Consider the following 18742-nt stretch of genomic DNA (forward strand, 5'->3'; position numbering starts at 1 on the left):
CCTGGTAAAATCAGAGGTCAAAGAAATCAGACTGTGTCTTCTCCTCTTCCTCTCCACACGGTGTCTGGAATGTTCTCCTCAGACTATCCCAAGCAGTCTGATCAAACTATGCATGGCTCTTCAGCCGAGCCTCGGACCTGGGTTGTCCTTACAAACCCAGCAAGGTGTGAGCAGAGCCAGTGTGAGCATGTCCACAGCTGTTCCAAGAGGTCCTCTCTTGGGAAGAGGTGCCATGAGAGTCTTGGACATTGTGTGTGAGACAGCCCTGCCAGCGAGCTAATTATATGCATTTTTCAAAGCTCTCAGCTCAACAGTGAGAGTGGGTGGCTAATTTCCTGACTCACCTATTCAACTCATTTGTGGTCCCAGCGAATATTCCCTCTTATAGGACACACTGCCTTGTTTTCTTTCAAAGCTGTTCCATTTCTTCACAGGGTAGATAGGAATGCCCAAAGTAAGAGCTTTCTCTTGTGTGGGACAGCATTTATGCAGTGGAGTTCAGTTCTTTGTGCAAAAAGAATTGTAGGAATGTCAGAACAGTTTTGAACAAAACTGGATATTCACTTAAAAGCCTGTCCTTCCAAAGGCCCAAAGCTCTCACTGGAAAGATTCAGAGTCCATCCTAGCATTGGGTAGACTTCATAAGTGGGGAGGTGGGGAAAGAAACCCAGGGCTTTACCTCCCTATTTGTGAGCCCAGGAAACTCTTGTGCCTGGGAGTGCAGACAAGCTGCAAGTCATCTTCAGAACTTGGAAATACAAATAAGGAGACTAAACTCCATATTAGTAGAACTTCCATGATAGAAGTTTCTAACTTAAGAATAACTTTCCACCAACAGTGTAAGAAGTTTCCCTTTTCTTTACATCCTCACCTGCACTTCCTGTTGGTAGATTTTTTGATGATGGCCATTCTGACCAGCAAGAGGTGATACCCCATTGTAGTTTTGATTGGCATTTCTCTAATAGTTATGTTGAGGATCTTTTCATGTACCTGTTGGCCATCTGTCTTTTCTGGAGAAATGTTTATTTAGGTCTTTTGCTTATTCTTTTTATTGGGTTGTTGGGTTTTTTTGATATTGAGCTCCATGTGCTATTTGTATATTTTGGATTAATTGATACAGCCACTGTGGAGATCAGTATGAAGGTTCCTTAAAAATTAAACAGGTAACAACAACAACAAAAAACTAAACATAGAACTACCATATGCCCCAGCAATCATACTACTGGGCATATACCCTGCTGCTGCTGCTGCTGTTAAGTCGCTTCAGTCGTGTCCAACTCTGCGTGACCCCATAGATGGCAGCCCACCAGGCTCCCCCATCCCTGGGATTCTCCAGGAAAGAACACTGGAGTGAGTTGCCATTTCCTTCTCCAATGCATGAAAGTGAAAAGTCAAAATGAAGTTGCTCAGTCGTGTCCTACTCTTAGCAACCTCATGGACTACAGCCTACCAGGCTCCTCTGTCCATGGGATTTTCCAGGCAAGAGTACTGGAGTGGGGTGCCATTGCCTTCACTGGGGCATATACCCTGAGAGAACCATAACTCAAAAGACACACATACTCCAATACTCATTGCAGCATTATTTACAATAGTCAGGACATGGAAGCAACTTAGATGCCTACCGACAGATGAATGGATAAAGAAGATGTGGTAACTATATACAATGGAATATTACTCAGCCATAAAAAGGAATGAAATTGAGTCAATTGTAGTGTGTGGATGAACCTAGAGCCTGTGATATAGAGTGAAGTAAGTTAGAAAAACAAATTTCATATATTAACACATATATATGGAATCTAGAAAATGGTACTGATGAATCTATTTTCAGGTCAGAAATAGAGATGCAGACATAGAGAACAGACTTGTAGACACAACAGGGGAAGGAGAGGGTGGGATGAATTGAGATAGTAGCATTAACATATATACACGACCATGTATAAAATAGACAGTTACTGGGAAGCCGCTCTGTAGCACAGGGAGCTCAGCTCAGCACTCTGTGATGACGTGAGGGGTAGGGCGGGGGTGGGGGTGAGAGGGAAGCTCAAGAGGGAGGGGATATATGTATACATATGGCTGATTCAAGTTGTTCTTCAGCAGAAACTAACCCAACATTATAAAGCAATTGTATTCCAATAAAAATTATAATTTTACTTGTATTCCACACAAAATTCTGGTAAAAGGAAAATGTTGGTAACTCAGACTCCCAATTGTGAACTTCCCTGGTGGTCCAGTGGTTACGACCTTTACTTCCAAGGCAGGGGGCACAGTTCAATCCCTCGTCAGGAAACTAAGACCCACATGCCTATGGTGCATCAAAAAACAGACAAATAAAACTCCCAACTGAAGCCTTTTTGTTTTGATTCTATTCAGGATCTTGACTCTATTCTATCAGGAGAAAGAGGTTACTTAGCAGAGATAATCATCAGTTCCCTCCCACCACCACCTGCAAAGGCTCAGACATGGTACAAATGTGAACAGCTACACACTATTAGAGGGTACATCTCTGCCATTCTATCATGATTAAGGATCTATTCATCTAGAATAATGAAATCGACTCTATGCCTAGTAAAATAGAATCTGGCTAATTGTCATGCTGATTCATGGCATTTTGTATTTGTTGTCTCTTTACCCGAAAGCTAGTTGTTGAGTTCAATACTCCTTTCCCTAGGATAATCTTTAGTAAATAAAAATCTATTCATGATGGATATGGTTTTCAGCCAACTTGCTCATGCTTAGGATCAGTTCAGTTCAGTTTAGTCGCTCAGTCGTGTCCGACTCTGCGACCCCATGAATCGCAGCATGCCAGGCCTCCCTGTCCATCACCAACTCCTGGAGTTCACTCAGACTCAAGTCCATCGAGTCAGTGACGCCATCCAGCCATCTCATCCTCTGGCGTCCCCTTCTCCTCCTGCCCCCAATCCCTCCCAGCATCAGAGTCTTTTCCAATGAGTCAACTCTTCGCATGAGGTGGCCAAAGTACTGGAGTTTCAGCTTCAGCAACATTCCGTCCAAAGAAATCCCAGGGCTAATCTCCTTCAGAATGGACTGGTTGGATCTCCTTGCAGTCCAAGGAACTCTCAAGAGTCTTCTCCAACACCACAGTTCAAAAGCATCAATTCTTCGGCGCTCAGCCTTCTTCACAGTCCAACTCACATCCATACAGGATGTGAGGAAAAACCACACAGGAAAAACCATAGCCTTGACTAAATGAACCTTTGTTGGCAAAGTAATGTCTCTGCTTTTGAATATGCTATCTAGGTTGGTCATAACTTTCCTTCCAAGGAGTAAGCGTCTTTTAATTTCATGGTTGCAGTCACTATCTGCAGTGATTTTGGAGCCCAAAAAAATAAAGTCTGACACTGTTTCCACTGTTTCCCCATCTATTTCCCATGAAGTGATGGGACCGGATGCCATGATCTTCGTTTTCTGAATGTTGAGCTTTAAGCCAACTTTTTCACTCTCCACTTTCACTTTCATCAACAGGCGTTTTAGTTCCTCTTCTCTTTCTGCCATAAGGGTGGTGTCATCTGCATATCTGAGGTTATTGATATTTCTCCTGGTAATCTTGATTCCAGCTTGTGCTTCTTCCAGTCCAGCATTTCTCATGATGTACTCTGCATATAAGTTAAATAAACAGGGTGACAATATACAGCCTTGACGTACTTTTCCTATTTGGAACCAGTCTGTTGTTCCATGTCCAGTTCTAACTGTTGCTTCCTGACCTGCATACAAATTTCTCAAGAGGCAGATCAGGTGGTTTGGTATTCCCATCTCTTTCAGAATTTTCCACAGTTTATTGTGATCCACACAGTCAAAGGCTTTGGCATAGTCAATAAAGCAGAAACAGATGTTTTTCTGGAACTCTCTTGCTTTTTCGATGATCCAGCGGATGTTGGCAATTTGATCTCTGGTTCCTCTGCCTTTTCTAAAACCAGCTTGAACATCAGGAAGTTCACGGTTCACATATTGCTGAAGCCTGGCTTGGAGAATTTTGAGCATTACTTTACTAGCATGTGAGATGAGTGCAATTGTGCGGTAGTTTGAGCATTCTTTGGCATTGCCTTTCTTTGGGATTGGAATGAAAACTGACCTTTTCCAGTCCTGTGGCCACTGCTGAGTTGTCCAAATGTGCTGGCATATTGAGTGCAGTACTTTCACAGCATCATCTTTCAGGATTTGAAAGAGCTCAACTGGAATTCCATCACCTCCACTATCTTTGTTCGTAGTGATGCTTTCTAAGGCCCACTGGACTTCACATTCCAGGATGTCTGGCTCTAGGTCAGTGATCACACCATCGTGATTATCTGGGTCATGAAGATCTTTTTTGTACAGTTCTTCTGTGTATTCTTGCCACCTCTTCTTAATATCTTCTGCTTCTGTTAGGTCCATACCATTTCTGTCCTTTATCGAGCCCATCTTTGCATTAAATGTTTCCTTGGTATCTCTAATTTTCTTGAAGAGCTCTCTAGTCTTTCCCATTCAGTTGTTTTCCTCTATTTCTTTGCATTGATCACTGAGGAAGGCTTTCCTATCTCTTCTTGCCATTCTTTGGAACTCTGCATTCAGATGCTTTTATCTTTCCTTTTCTCCTTTGCTTTTTGCTTCTCTTCTTTTCACAGCTATTTGTAAGGCCTCCCAGACAGCCATTTTGCTTTTTTGCATTTCTTTTCCTTGTGATGGTCTTGATCCCTGTCTCCTGTACAATGTCATGAACCTCAGTCCATAGTTCATCAGGCACTCTATCAGATCTAGGCCCTTAAATCTATTTCTCACTTCCACTGTATAATCATACGGGATTTGATTTAGGTCATACCTGAATGGTCTAGTGAATTTCCCTACTTTCTTCAATTTAAGCCTGAATTTGGTAATAAGGAGTTCATGATCTGAGCCACAGTCAGCTCCCGGTCTTGTTTTTGCTGACTGTATAGAGCTTCTCCATCTTTGGCTGCAAAGAACATAATCAATCTGATTTCGGTGTTGACCATCTGGTGATGTCCATGTATAGAGTCTTCTCTTGTGTTGTTGAAAGAGGGTGTTTGCTATGACCAGTGCATTTTCTTGGCAAAACTCTATTAGTCTTTGCCCTACTTCATTCCGTATTCCAAGGCCAAATTTGCCTGTTACTCCAGGTGTTTCTTGACTTCCTACTTTTGCATTCCAGTCCCCTATAAAGAAAAGGACATATTTCTTGGGTGTTAGTTCTAAAAGGTCTTGTAGGTCTTCATAGAACCGTTGAACTTCAGCTTATTCAGTGTTACTGGTTGGGGCATAGACTTGGATTACTGTGATATTGAATGGTTTGCCTTGGAAATGAACAGAGATCATTCTGTTGTTTTTGAGACTGCATCCAAGTACTGCATTTTGGACTCTTTTGTTGACCATGATGGCTACTCCATTTCTTCTGAGGGATTCCTGCCCACAGTAGTAGATATAATGGTCATCTGAGTTAAATTCGCCCATTCCAGTCCATTTCAGTTCGCTGATTCCTAGAATGTCGACATTCACTCTTGCCATCTCTTGTTTGACCACTTCCAATTTGCCTTGATTCATGGACCTGACATTCCAGGTTCCTATGCAATATTGCTCTTTACAGCATCGGACCTTGCTTCTATCACCAGTCACATCCATAGCTGGGTATTGTTTTTGCTTTGTCTCCATCCCTTCATTCTTTCTGGAGTTACTTCTCCACTGATCTCCAGTAGCATATTGGGCACCTACTGACCTGGGGAGTTCCTGTTTCAATATCCTATCATTTTTCCTTTTCATACTGTTCATGGGGTTTTCAAGGCAAGAATACTGAAGTGGTTTGCCATTCCCTTCTCCAGTTGACCACATTCTGTCATAACTTTGTATGGTTATACCTTTAAAATGTTTTTTTTAATTTCTCTTTTGCTGTGCTGGGTCTTCACTGATATGCAGGTTACTCTCTAGTTGTGGTGTGAAGGCTTCTCACCATGATGACTTCTCTTGGGGAGCACAGGCTCTAGGGCGCTTGGGCTTTAGGAGTTGTGACTCCCAGACTCTGGAGTTCAAGCTCCATAACTGTGGTGCACGGGCAAAGTTGCTTAGTGGCATGTGGGAACTTCCCAGACCAGGGATGAAACCCATGTTCTGTCCATTGGCAGGTGCATTCTTTATCACTGAGCCACCAGGGAAGCCTGTAGCGATAGCCTTTTACTTCTAGCTTTCTTATTGAAATTTCCATTTGAAATTCCGTCTGCCTATTTAAGTCAACATATCAAAAACCAAACTTGCAAAATTCCCCTGCCTACGAATTTCTCTTGTGCAGCCCATTTACTGCCTGCCCAGGGTTGAAACCCAAGTCTTGCTGTCTCTCAGGAACCAAGACCTACCCATTCTTCATCCCAAATATATTGTGGGTATTATCGCTTCTGCTCTATCCTCCCTGACATTATCTTTTCACTCACTAAAGCTTACCATAGTCTAGCAACATGCTAGGGGTTAGAGACCCAGAGGGAAGGTGAGAACCAATGAGTAAGTAAAATACAAAGCACTGTCGTAACTGACCTATGAGAGCCCACGGTGGTGGATCTTCAGGGAAGAGCAGGATGTACGAGAGTCGAGGAGCCTGAATCTAGGACTCTTCCAGTCTTGGTACAACTCATCTCTTGCCAGAACATTCGGGAAAGCTTCCAGCCTCATGTCCATTCTGTCCTCTACCCTGCTGCCTAAACTTTATTTCCAGGGTTTGAATCAAGCTATGGCACTCTGTCACTAAAACCCTCCCATTATGGTAGGACAAGTGCCAAACTTATTGACCCTACTTACAAAACAGTCCAACTGAGCTTTTTTTTTCTCCCCAGCACTCTCTTAGACAACACAGTTATTAACCTCACAGTGCATGAAATAGGAAAGGAAAGAACAGAAATGAAAATGCCCATTCTGCCTTAAAAATATACCATCAGTATCATTTTCAACCACCCTGTTTTCCCTTTTGGTAGTCCACTCAGTGGATCATTCTCCTAATGATAGCTGTTCACACTTTGCATGACTGTTTCAAATATCAAGATACTGAATAGTTTTGGTGAACACAGTTAGTCAGTGTGTGATTACTCACTGCCCAGGTATATGCCCAGAGGCTCTGTATGACTATACGGTATATAGGAGCCATGAAGCAGACTGCTGAAAATGAACCTTAGGAACTGCTCTTAGGAACATTGGGTTCATCTGTATAGATGAGTGTGATCTTGAGAGAATGAGAGCCAGGTGCCAACCACCTCTCCCTTCACAGGAATAAGCCGCTGCAACAACCTTCATTCATTCACTCACTCAGTCATTCACACATCAAACACTTCTTGAGCATGTGCCAAGAAGTGGTATGTTCTGTGATCCCAAAGTCTGGGATCAAAAAGGAGTGACCCAGATATTTACTGAGGGATCAGAGGGCTGGGGGAAAACTTGCTGCTGCTGCTGCTAAGTTGCTTCAGGCGTGTCCAACTCTGTGCGACCCCATAGACGGCAGCCCACCAGGCTCCCCTGTCCCTGGGATTCTCCAGGCAAGAACACTGGAGTGGGTTGCCATTTCCTTCTCCAATGCATGAAAGTGAAAAGTGAAAGTGAAGTTGCTCGATCGTGTCTGACTCTTAGCGACCCCACAGACTGCAGCCTGGCAGGCTCCTCTGCCCATGCGATTTTCCAGGCAAGAGTACTGGAGGGGGGTGCCATTGCCTTTTCTGGGGGAAAACTTGAGAGGCTTTTAAAGATTGAATAAAGGTTTGGGGGTTTTTTGTAGCAAAAAGTGTGTGTGTGTATGTGTGGGTTTATGTACTTAAGGGAGGAGAATGGTAGCATCTGGATGAGAAACAGATAGCTGCCCTGCTAAAGTCAACCCAAATGCCAAGGTAATTAGAAAATGACACACGGTATTCAGGAAATTCTGACAAGTTCAGTGTGGCTGCTGCTGCTGCTAAGTTGCTTTAGTCATGTCCGACTCTGTGCGACCCCATAGACGACAGCCCACCAGGCTCCTCTGTCCCTGGGATTCTCCAGGCAAGAACACAAGTGGGTTGCCATTTCCTTCTCCAATACATGAAAGTGGAAAGTGAAAGTGAAGTCGCTCAGTCGTGTCCAACTCTTCGAGACCCCATGGACTGCAACCTTCCAGGCTCCTCTGTCCATGGGATTTTCCAGGCAAGAGTACTGGAGTGGGGTGCCATTGCCTTCCCCATCAGTGTGGCTAGAGGGAGGCAACAGAGCAGGGGCAGGGAGAGCAGATAGAGATGCTGGAAGGCAAACAGTGCACAGATTATAGAAGACTTGTACCAAGGAGCTCAAGCTTTCTCTGTAAGCAGTGGGGAGCCCAGAGAAATCTTTTAAGCAGGGGAGTGACGGATGAGGTTGATTTTGGTTAAAGGTTCAGTATGTATATATTGATGGATTTGAGAAGATGAACATTTAATGAGTGCTTTATACAGGTGACCACAGCCAAGGACAAGTCTATGGCCACATCCCAGCTAACTCTGTATATTTGTGTGTGTCTCCCCTAGTGACGGTGTTGGCCATTTTCCATGAGCTGCATGTCGACCCTGACCTGTACACACTCTTGTTTGGGGAGAGCGTGTTGAATGATGCAGTCGCCATAGTCCTTACATAGTAAGTACCAGAACTTGGCTTGTGCTTCTTTGACCAAGTGAAAGATGCTTCAAATATGGTGATAATTCCTAGGGGCTTTAATAGTATCTTTTCTCTTATATCATAGAGATAAAGGCAATTTCTAGCTTTTAAGGAATAATTACCACTGAAGAGCTCTGGTAATGTGTACATTTCATTGTACACTTAATTTCTAACACTATTAAGTTTCATGTTTCCAGTCTATGATAAAAAGCTACTCAGAGGGTAATGCTTTTTTTTCTTGGTGTATATATTTACCTGATTCACTTAGGGTTCCTAAAATGCACATAAATAAGCTTTCTTCATTTTATTTATTTATTTATTTTGCATTCTTCATTTTAAATCAGTATCATTTAATTTTTTCAAGTCATTTTTCCAGATAATAGACTAATAGAAACCATTGTATGTATAAGAATTTGGGCAAATCAGAGATAGAAGTTGAGAGTCATAAATCTCTATTTATCAATGCAAATGTCATGCATTATAGGAATACACACATTCTAAAATCATCCACGTGATAAGTAAAACTGATGAACCTTCTGCTAACAGGTAATATAATTTCCCTTTCATTCTGGAGGAATTTTCATTTCAGGATGAGAATTAGTGCTCTCTTCTCACCTCCCCTTCAGGCACTCACCATTTATATTTAATAAATGCCATTTTGGTGGCTTTCACTATGTCAGAGGTCTCTTCTTGGTTTTAGATTAAGACTAACATTTTGGGCAACTGTCAAATACCCTAAAGGAAAGTATCCATCTAATAATTAACTGTGACAACAAGATTCAATTCAGTGTGCTAATTACTTTGAATGCATTTGAAAATGTATTGCAAACTAACACAGGATTTTTCAAAGTCAGACCTCACAGAGCAGTCTAGGCAACAGCAGAGCAGCACCTCTCTTTTTTTCTCCCAGCTGACATTTCTCAAGTCTGCTATCCCAAAGTTACCACTGTATTCAGCAACGTTCAGGAAAGAGTCAAAAAAAAAAAAAAAAACCTTATATTTCACCTGGCTCCCAAGAAGTGCCTTTCCTGCTTTTAAGTAAAATATCAGTGAGTCCAAATTAAGAGCAAAAGCCATGGCACATTCACAAATGCCAAAGGATGCTTATAAAGAAACCCCAAGAACAGTTCACTAAAACATCAGGAATCTCTGTCCAAGAAATACTAGTATTAAGGGAACATTTGGAGTAAAACTTGTTGAAAATCTGCTGAGTCTCTCATCTTCACTTCCTGAACTGCCAAGTTGTAAAAGGCCAAGCAAAGCGAAATCACTAAAGCACAAATGAGCTTGGGAAAGAATCGTGCAGCTACAACCAAGGAAAGCTTTGGCCTTTCTGCTTTCAGCACGACCATTCACAGTAGTTTTCCATTAAAAATGCAGACTCCAAGGATGAATGTTGATGCTGCTGAGCACAAGCCTGGAGGACATCTGGAACAATCCATTTAATATCGCCTCGGGTCCATAGGTGGTTATTAACTGGCAGTGCATTTTCTACTCCCCTACCCGTGCATTGCATGTTGTAACAAAATGTGTTTCGCACCATATCAGGATCCCTTCCTTTCTAGGCACCAGACACTTGCCATTCTAACCAAAATCTTGTGCTTCCCAGCTTTGACATTTCAGGTATTGTACAGAGTGACCCCAATGAGTTTTAACTTTAAAATAAAGGTAAATCCTAAATTAGGAGTTCTTGACACGGACACTGCCACACATTGAAATCTGCAGGCTCTTTCTTCCACCCAGTGCATGCGGATTCCATCGGCCTCCCGGGAGCTCTACTGAGCATTAATGCACAGCTGTCCCTCTGCATCCACAAGGGACTGGTTCCAGGCCACGTGTGGATACCAAAATCCACAGGTGCTCAAGTCCCTTATACGAAATGGCACAGTACAGCCAATCCTTTCCACCCGCCAGCTCCCTGTCTTCAGAGTCAGCTAACTAACCTCAGATTGTTGGATGAGGAACCTGCGAATTCAGCAGGCCACTTGTACTTAGGTTACGCTGGGTCTGGACTCTGTCCACCTCTCCTGTCTATTAATTACTTGTCTCATCTTGCACAATTGTCCATGTGTTTCACTCTTCACTTTTCTCACATGCGTCTTAAACTTAGTTTACAGCCCATATGACAGTCTCATTTTATACATCTACTTACCCATACATTCCCTCTCCTTTTAATGCTGCACCCCACCCTCTCTCTTCCAACTATCTTCTATTTACCTTGCAAGAGCCCTACTAAAAAGTTTTCCATGACCTTCAGACCAGAAGTTCAACATTTGTCTCTCCATTTTCCTCTTTCTTCACTCTAAACTTCACATAGTGCCCAGTCAAGTCTCTGACTTGTAACCTATGCTTTTCTTTACCTGCATTAAGCTCTCTCTTCACAGCTCCTGTTTTTGGCTCATCAAGTCTTTTACCACATACCTCAGACTCCTCCTCTGGGAACCACTAGCCCACATGCTAAGACCCTACCCTTCCCTTCTGTGTGCCTAATTCTCTGCCAGCTCAGCAGTGCACTCTTAGGTTTACATGTATATTTGCATCTCTAGATAGTAACATCTGAAGATGGAGTCTTTGCACTTGAAACATACATTGAAAGAGAAGATGAAAATCTGTTTTGTATTTTCCCTTTTTCAGTTCCATCTTTGTGTGGTTTTGAAGTTTAAGAAAAGAGATAGAGTTTTTTATTGTATCATGGAGAAGAAAAGACACATTTTGATGTGAAATCAAGTACAGTAAGGGACCTAAATCATCGACCACTATGGCCTTTGCAGTGACTCTGGAGCCTCTTTGGAATGGTCATACACTTTCATTTACCTTCTCATCTTCCAACAGCAAATCTCCTTGTTTAAGTACCATCCTCTTAATATTTAAAAAAGTTTTATTGTTAGTTTTGTGACAATACTCTGTTCTAGCATTTCTCATTCAAATACAGAGTAATTTAGCCATATTTTAATTTAAATTGGGCTTGCCTGGTGACTCAGTGGTAAAGAATCTGCCTGCAATGCAGGAGACACAGGAGATGGGTGCAGTCCCTGAGTCAGGAAGATCTCCTGGAAAAGGAAATGGCAACCCTTTCCAGTATTCTTTCGTGAAAAATCCAATGGACAGAGAAGCCTGGTGGGCTGCTGCTGCTAAGTCCGTCCAGTCATGTCTGACTCTGTGCGACCCCATAGACCGCAGCCCACCAGGCTCCCCCGTCCCTGGGATTCTCCAGGCAAGAACACTGGAGTGGGGTGCCATTGCCTTCTCCGCTGGTGGGCTGCATAGGGTCACAAAGAGTTGGACACAACTGAGCATGTGTGCACACCATAATGCCATAGTTTAAATTAGCTTTTCTGTGCTAATCTAAGTAACAGTTATAATACTTTTTCTTAGGCTAAATGTGCTCTGAATTTCAAACAACTACTGTAATGTATAATTGAATTTGATGATCACAACTCCTGAACATAGCAGTGCATGGTGGGTGGTGTCCCTAAGACTTAAAATGATCCAGAGTTACCTTAAGATAAAAATAACTTTATTTAACAAAAAGTTTTGGAATTAGCTCTTCTCTGCTCCATACGATTGTTCCAAGTATATAGGGAATGTCATGCCCAAACATGTATGCATAATGGCTCATGAATGAATTCCACGTGATGGATTTGCATTTCTAAGAATGCGTAATAGACTATGAAGGAAGGCAAAAGATACAATGAAGACATCTTAAAAGATGTGTGTTTTTGAATCCTGAACAAAGAGGCAACATGGTAGGGTAGAAAGAGCCTTAGATGTAAGTCAAAAAGCTGGTGTCAGGATTGTCACGAATTAACTGTGCAGTTATTACCGTTGACATGGAATCAACCCAAACTGGAGTAAACACAAGGGGAATCTGTGTGAACTGAGGTAACTGAACAGCACGAGTAGACGTGGCTCAGGAAAGGGCCAGTGAAACAAACACAGCTCTCTCCTCACTCAGCCTCTTCAGGGTTATCTCACACACCTAGTCACAGATGGCTGCCAGCATCTCCCAGGGCTGTATCTTTAATCAGGAGAGTAGGGCCAGAATCTTTGTCCCATTATTCCCAGAAATAATCTTGGTACATCTTGTAGGTTCTGATGCCATTCCAGACTCACTTGAGGCCAGGGAGATGTGCTGAGTTTACTGTCTCGGATCTAAGTCACATTGTTCATGAATTTAAGGCAGTAATTGGTTTTAATTGAAAGCACATGAACTGAGACTGGGGCAAGGTGGGATTATCGCTCAGAGTAATACTGCCACAAAGAAGGAAGAGTGGGGACTCCCCTGGTTTTCCAGTGGTTAAGAATTCACGTTGCAATGCGGAGGACATGGGTTCTATCCCTGGTCGAAGAACTGAGATCCCTCATGCTGAAGGATAACTGAGCTCACGCTGCTACAGCTAGAGAGTCTGTGCACTACAACAAAGATACCACGCAGCCGAATTTTGTTTTTAATTTAATTTAATAAAATTAAATTAAAAAAGACAAGTGGATGTTTGTTGCTGTGTGTGGCAACTAAGACCCCATGCAGCCAAACTTTTTCAAAAAATAAAATTAAAAAGAAGAGTGGAGGCTGATCAGAAACAAAATAAAACTGCAAAAACCATGACGGTGACTTTATATGACCATAAACTTTTCACACTTGTTTCCTTACCTATATTATGTAAGAATACTTGTTCTGTATACATTACAGAATTATTCTGGGCAATAAATAAAGCAATATAGTTGGAAAGGCTGTATAATCTATATAATCTACATAATCCGTGCTTATAAGTATATATATACTTATAATTTATATAGTCACGTAAATCAATATCTTTCATTCTACTTATACATATCTCTGGTTTCAGTGAAATGACTAAAGAAAGATCTGCTTCTAGTGAAGCATTCCTTCATAAATATGACATTTTATGAACCAGGGAATAGAGAGAATAACCATTTTTACATGTGATTTCCCCCATTAGGAATGAATGACTTAGTTAAAGCACACAGTCTAAAATCAAGAACTAGAAGTTGAAGTATATTATTTAACATTATATAGGTTCTCACAACCAAAGCTGATATTACTTGTGAAAGCTAATTGGCGGAGGAGAGAGAAAAGCAGGGCTATGTTACCTGAAACACCATGTCTCTCACAGGAAGAAATCAATTTTTACATATGGAGTTGATAAGTCAAGAAATGAAAGTGTGTGTGTATATATATACACACACACATAAAGTCTGAGTTGCAGTGCAAAGGCCACAGGTTCGATCCCTGGTTGGGGAACAAAGATCTGACATGCTGTGGAGCAACTAAGACCTGACACAGCCAAATAAATAAATATTGGGCTTCCCAGGTGGCTCAGTCGTAAAGAACCCTGCCAACGCAGGAACTGCAGGAGACGCGGGTTCCCTGAGTCGGGAAGATCCCCTGGAGAAGGAAATGGCAACCTACTCCAGTATTCTTGCCTGGAGAATCCCATGGACAGAGGAGGTTGGTGGGCTACAGTCTATGGGATCACAAAGAGTCAGACATGCATGCAGAATCACAGGGCAGCCATCCGAAGAAATAAAGACATAAATGGTTAAAAAGAGATACTTTTGCTATGTACGACAATGATAAAAGTGAAAAGATAATTTAACTCTATTTTGTATCCATTCATACTATCTGAATGTTTGTATGCATTTGAATTGATGTATTCAAACTATTCTTCAGGTGATCAAAATAAAAGAAAAGCCAATTTATTTGATGAGAATAGAGTCAATCAATCCTAGCAGGCAAAAGTCACTACAAACAAAATTAAATGATGAAAGATAGACCAGCGAAAGTAGTTTCAACAGACACACTGATGTCTTTCAAATATGTATTATGATTGTCAGTCTTTTTAGTATACCAAGTGTAACTAAATCAGGTAGCTAGTTCTGTTACCTGAGGTAAATTACTTGACCTCTCCTTGCACCAGATGTGTGCTTTATAAAACAGAGATGGTGATATTAATAGCACTTACCTCATTGGGTAGGATTAAACAAAAAGCACCTGGAATAGGGCCTGACTTATAACATTCAGTAAGCACTAGATATTAGCTTCTGATAGTACTCCTGTTACAAAAGACCGATAAAGAAAAAGTAAATGTGATAGAAAAATGGGCAAAAGATGTCAGTAGATAATGAACAAGAGAAGAAACATAAATGGCCAGTATTCTACTGGCCATTTAATTATTTATATTATAGTAATTAATTTTTTTACTTATTATAATTTTTACTTATTTTTTTACTTATTATAATTTATTATTATTATTTATCAGTTATTATTATTATTACTTATAATTATAATTATTATTATTTATTATTATTATTATAATTTTTACTTATTATAATTTACATTATAATAAGATCAGCTTCACTAGTAATGAAACAAATTAAATATCATTTTTTGCCTAGCAAATCTTCAAATTTTCAGAACTCAAGAGAGAACAGTCATACTTGGGGTAAATCAGAGTTTGGGGAAATGGGAACCCTCCCCCATTACTGATAAAAAAAGAGAAAAGGAATAGAACATTGATAAAGGCAGTTTGGCAATATTTATAGTCATTAGAATTTGTGAACACTTTCACCCATTTACTTCATTTCTAGAAATTTGTCTTAAGCATTTAAGGGTATGTGTAAAAATTTCTTCATGAGGATGAGTGCATTGCTTTGAACAAAAAGGTGTACTTAAATTACTAGTTGGTTGAGTAAATTATATTAAAATCATGAAATTCTATGCAGACATTTAAAAAAATGATAGAAAAATTATTGATATTAAAAGATATTCACAATATATTTTTAGGTAAAATAGGAAAATGTTACTTTTATATATTTTTAAATACTTATTTTTATTCATTTATTTGGCTGCACTGGTTTTATTTGCCACATATGGGCTCTTGCTTGAGGCATGTGGAATCTAGTTCCCTGACCAGAGATTGACCCCAGGCTCCCTGCTTTGGGAGCATGAAGTTTCAATAGCTGGACCACAAGGGAAGGCCTGAAAAAAATTTAAATGGTGTATACTATAAGACCTATTAATTTTTGGTTAAAAACCACAGCCAAATTTATGTGTGTATAATTATAATATATTATAATTTATATACAAGATCAAAGTGTTAGGTGGGATCACAGGTGATTTTTATATTCTTTTTTGCTTGGATATAAATATATACAATGATCAGCTTTGGTCCAATGAATTGTCCATTAACATACTTGATAATTGGCAATCTTCATTTAAATGTAGATTCTAGAGAGCTTTAAATCTGACATTTTTCTACCCATGAAGGAGAAGAAAGAGGACGATGAGTGTTCTCAGTCATTTATCTGCAAAACTGAAGTACTGCCAGTATTGTACTGAAATATCTTCTTGTGAAATAATTGCACAGTGTACAAATGCTTCCAGATTTTCTTAAAGATAAAATCAGAACCTCATTAAACAGCTGGCTGTTGGATGATAATAAATACATGCTAGGTTCCTTCATTTTCTGGTAAGCAAATGCTTACAAGGAAATTCAATGTAGATTATTAAAAGAGGGTGGGAAATGGAGCACTGTTTTCTTTTTTTAAATAAGAGTGTTACGCTGCTTAGAGGTTCTTACTAGAAAATGTCATTTAAAGTGTGACACTGGTGAATGCTTGGCACTTAGCGTGAGTGACATTTTGAAAGAGCACATTTCTTATAGTGCATGCATCTTAAGAGAAATTTAAAATGGAAATTAATGGGATGGCTGTGAGACTCCAAGTGCCATGCAACTAACAGGAACCTTGAGATGTCATCCAGTCTTTCAGCAAAAATGTACTGAGGACCTATAAGCAGACATTGTGCTGAGCCCTGGTGATGTAGAAGGATGGGCACAGCCACCTATCCCTGCTCTCAACTTAACTCCTCAGTGAAACAGGCGAATGATAGCTAACGCAGGATTTAATATGTGTAACAAAAACTTGCTCTAAAAATTATCCCAGAAAATAGCTCTGTAGAGATGGGTTCTGAACATACAGTGCTAAGGAAATCTATTCTTCCTCTTGGTACCAGCATCTCTACGTAGATTACAAGCTCCTCGAAGGCAAATAGGTGGTTCTCCATTACCCACGACATGAAGCTAATTATCTGGAAGTTTCTCAACCTTTCAAATACAGATGGGGACATTTTACTAATTATTAAAATTAAAATTCATTCCAGAGGATGGGTGTTTAATATTCTTCATATCGCTTCTTCTAAATATGTGAAAAGCCTTATTTGTTATCCTCATTAGCTCTAATTCCCCCGTTTGACCCGTAGCTGTAAACAAAGAGGTGGTAAGAAGATGTCTCCTTTAGATGAGCATGGACCAAAACTGTTATTCCAGCCAGAAAGTACAATATTTCTCATAAATCTGCTTAACTTAAAAACAAATTTCTTGTATCTTGACATATCTTTCTGAGGATAAGTTACTTTTATATTTACCTTGGAAACTGATAATCAGCATGAAATGCATTTATTCTGATGCCTGTCTGGATACTGCTGGTATACATAATTGAAAAAAAGAAAAAAAAGTTATGGTCCTCTTGGCTTAAGGCTCCTTATCCTGGCAGGGAGTTCCATGCCAACTTCATCTTTTGGACACCAGGTGGCGGCACCTGGTAGGGATGGAAAGGGGTCCTGGTATCTTTAAGAAGCAACTGGGAGGCAGAGCTCAGCTGACCTCCAGCTTCAGTCAGAAAGCCCAGCGTGTGCTGCCACACCCATGCCTGCTGCAGCAGCCTTGTTTGTTTTTTCTCATTCCTGATCCCTGGTTCCTGTTTCCTGGATCCCTGGTTCCTGGCTAGGACTCTGGAACCTCCCCTACCCTGCCTCTTAATGTCCCTGTTCAGATGACAGGAACTGACCTTGGCTTCATCCTGGGACTCCATCCCTTGTCTCTCAAATTAGATCTGACATTTGCTTACTATTTCTCCAAAACTCAGAACTGGCTTTGCTTCATGTCAAACTGCAAACTGACCTACCAAGAATAAATAAATAAAAGAAATCCATGTTGATGGTATCTTATTTCAGTCCCACTATAAGTTAGTTTATTGGCATGTAAATCAGATGTAAGTGACAGAAACCCAATTCAAATTAGCTTAAGCAAAGGATTTCACTGGCCTGTTTAACAGGAGTTGAGCTGACTCTGGACATACCAGGATTTAGGGGTTCAAATATCATTGTCTTCTTTCTTGGCTCTGATTCCCTCTGAGTTCTAACATCATTCTTTCCTACTGCAGATAGACTGCACAGATATATGTGTACATATCTATGCACAATAAAAAAAAATATATATATATATATACACACAGACTGCAGGAAAGGGTAACTGATGCTATCTCCAGGCTTATATTGTTCTAGCTCAAAATAACACTTAATTCTCCCAGTATTTGCATATCAGCCACAGAGAAGGACTCCTGTTGGCTCTGCTTGTATCAGAAGATCACCTCTAGACCAATCACACAGGACTCCATGGAAATTAAACATGGTGACTGGCCAGATATGAATGATATCCTCATCCTTGTGGCCCGTGGCATGGAATCTACTATTAGAAGAAAGTGACTGAAAAGACCAGTTTAATCCCAGAATAACAACTACTGATTTCACAATAATGGAATGTTCAGGACATAATGAACTGAAATGAAGCAGATAGGCCCCATGCCTTTACAAACTTAAAAAAAAATGCTTTATCTAAAAAGGCAAAAAAATATCTTCTAAATGTAGAATTTATTTGAAGAAGAGGAAAAGAAATTCCCTAAGTGTAAGAAACAAGAGAATCAAGGCTACAGTGGGAAGCTGCCATTGTCGGTAGCCACATGATTTTGTGTGGGATATAGACCCAGAGGTTTGGGAGCTGGAGTCCCATTTCCCTGTGGAAATCAGAGCTCTGTCTTATAAGCTCATTCATGATAATATACTTGTGCAAAGCTCTTTGAATAAAGCCTGCAGTCTCAAAGTGCTCTCTCCATCATAGACTCTGTCCATCAGCCTTAAGAAATGGTGAGGACACTTGCCTTTTGGATTTTGCATCAAAATCCCTGATCCAGGAAGTTGTGTACAGGAAATACAAGCCAATGAATTAAGATTAAAAGTTTTTAGGACTAT

The 18742-nt window shown here is 40.5% G+C and overlaps 1 protein-coding gene across 1 annotated transcript in view; it reads left to right on the forward strand.

Moving 5' to 3' along the window:
- Positions 1–18742, forward strand: part of SLC9A9 (solute carrier family 9 member A9) — a 657846-nt gene that overhangs the window by 223642 nt on the left and 415462 nt on the right. Inside the window, exon 6 of the mRNA XM_005888754.2 lies at positions 8508–8613. Coding sequence (XP_005888816.2) covers positions 8508–8613 — 106 coding nt within the window. The remainder of the gene's footprint in view (positions 1–8507; positions 8614–18742) is intronic.

The sequence above is a fragment of the Bos mutus genome, chromosome 1 (genome assembly GCF_027580195.1).
Source record: "Bos mutus isolate GX-2022 chromosome 1, NWIPB_WYAK_1.1, whole genome shotgun sequence".
Lineage (NCBI taxonomy): Eukaryota > Metazoa > Chordata > Mammalia > Artiodactyla > Bovidae > Bos > Bos mutus.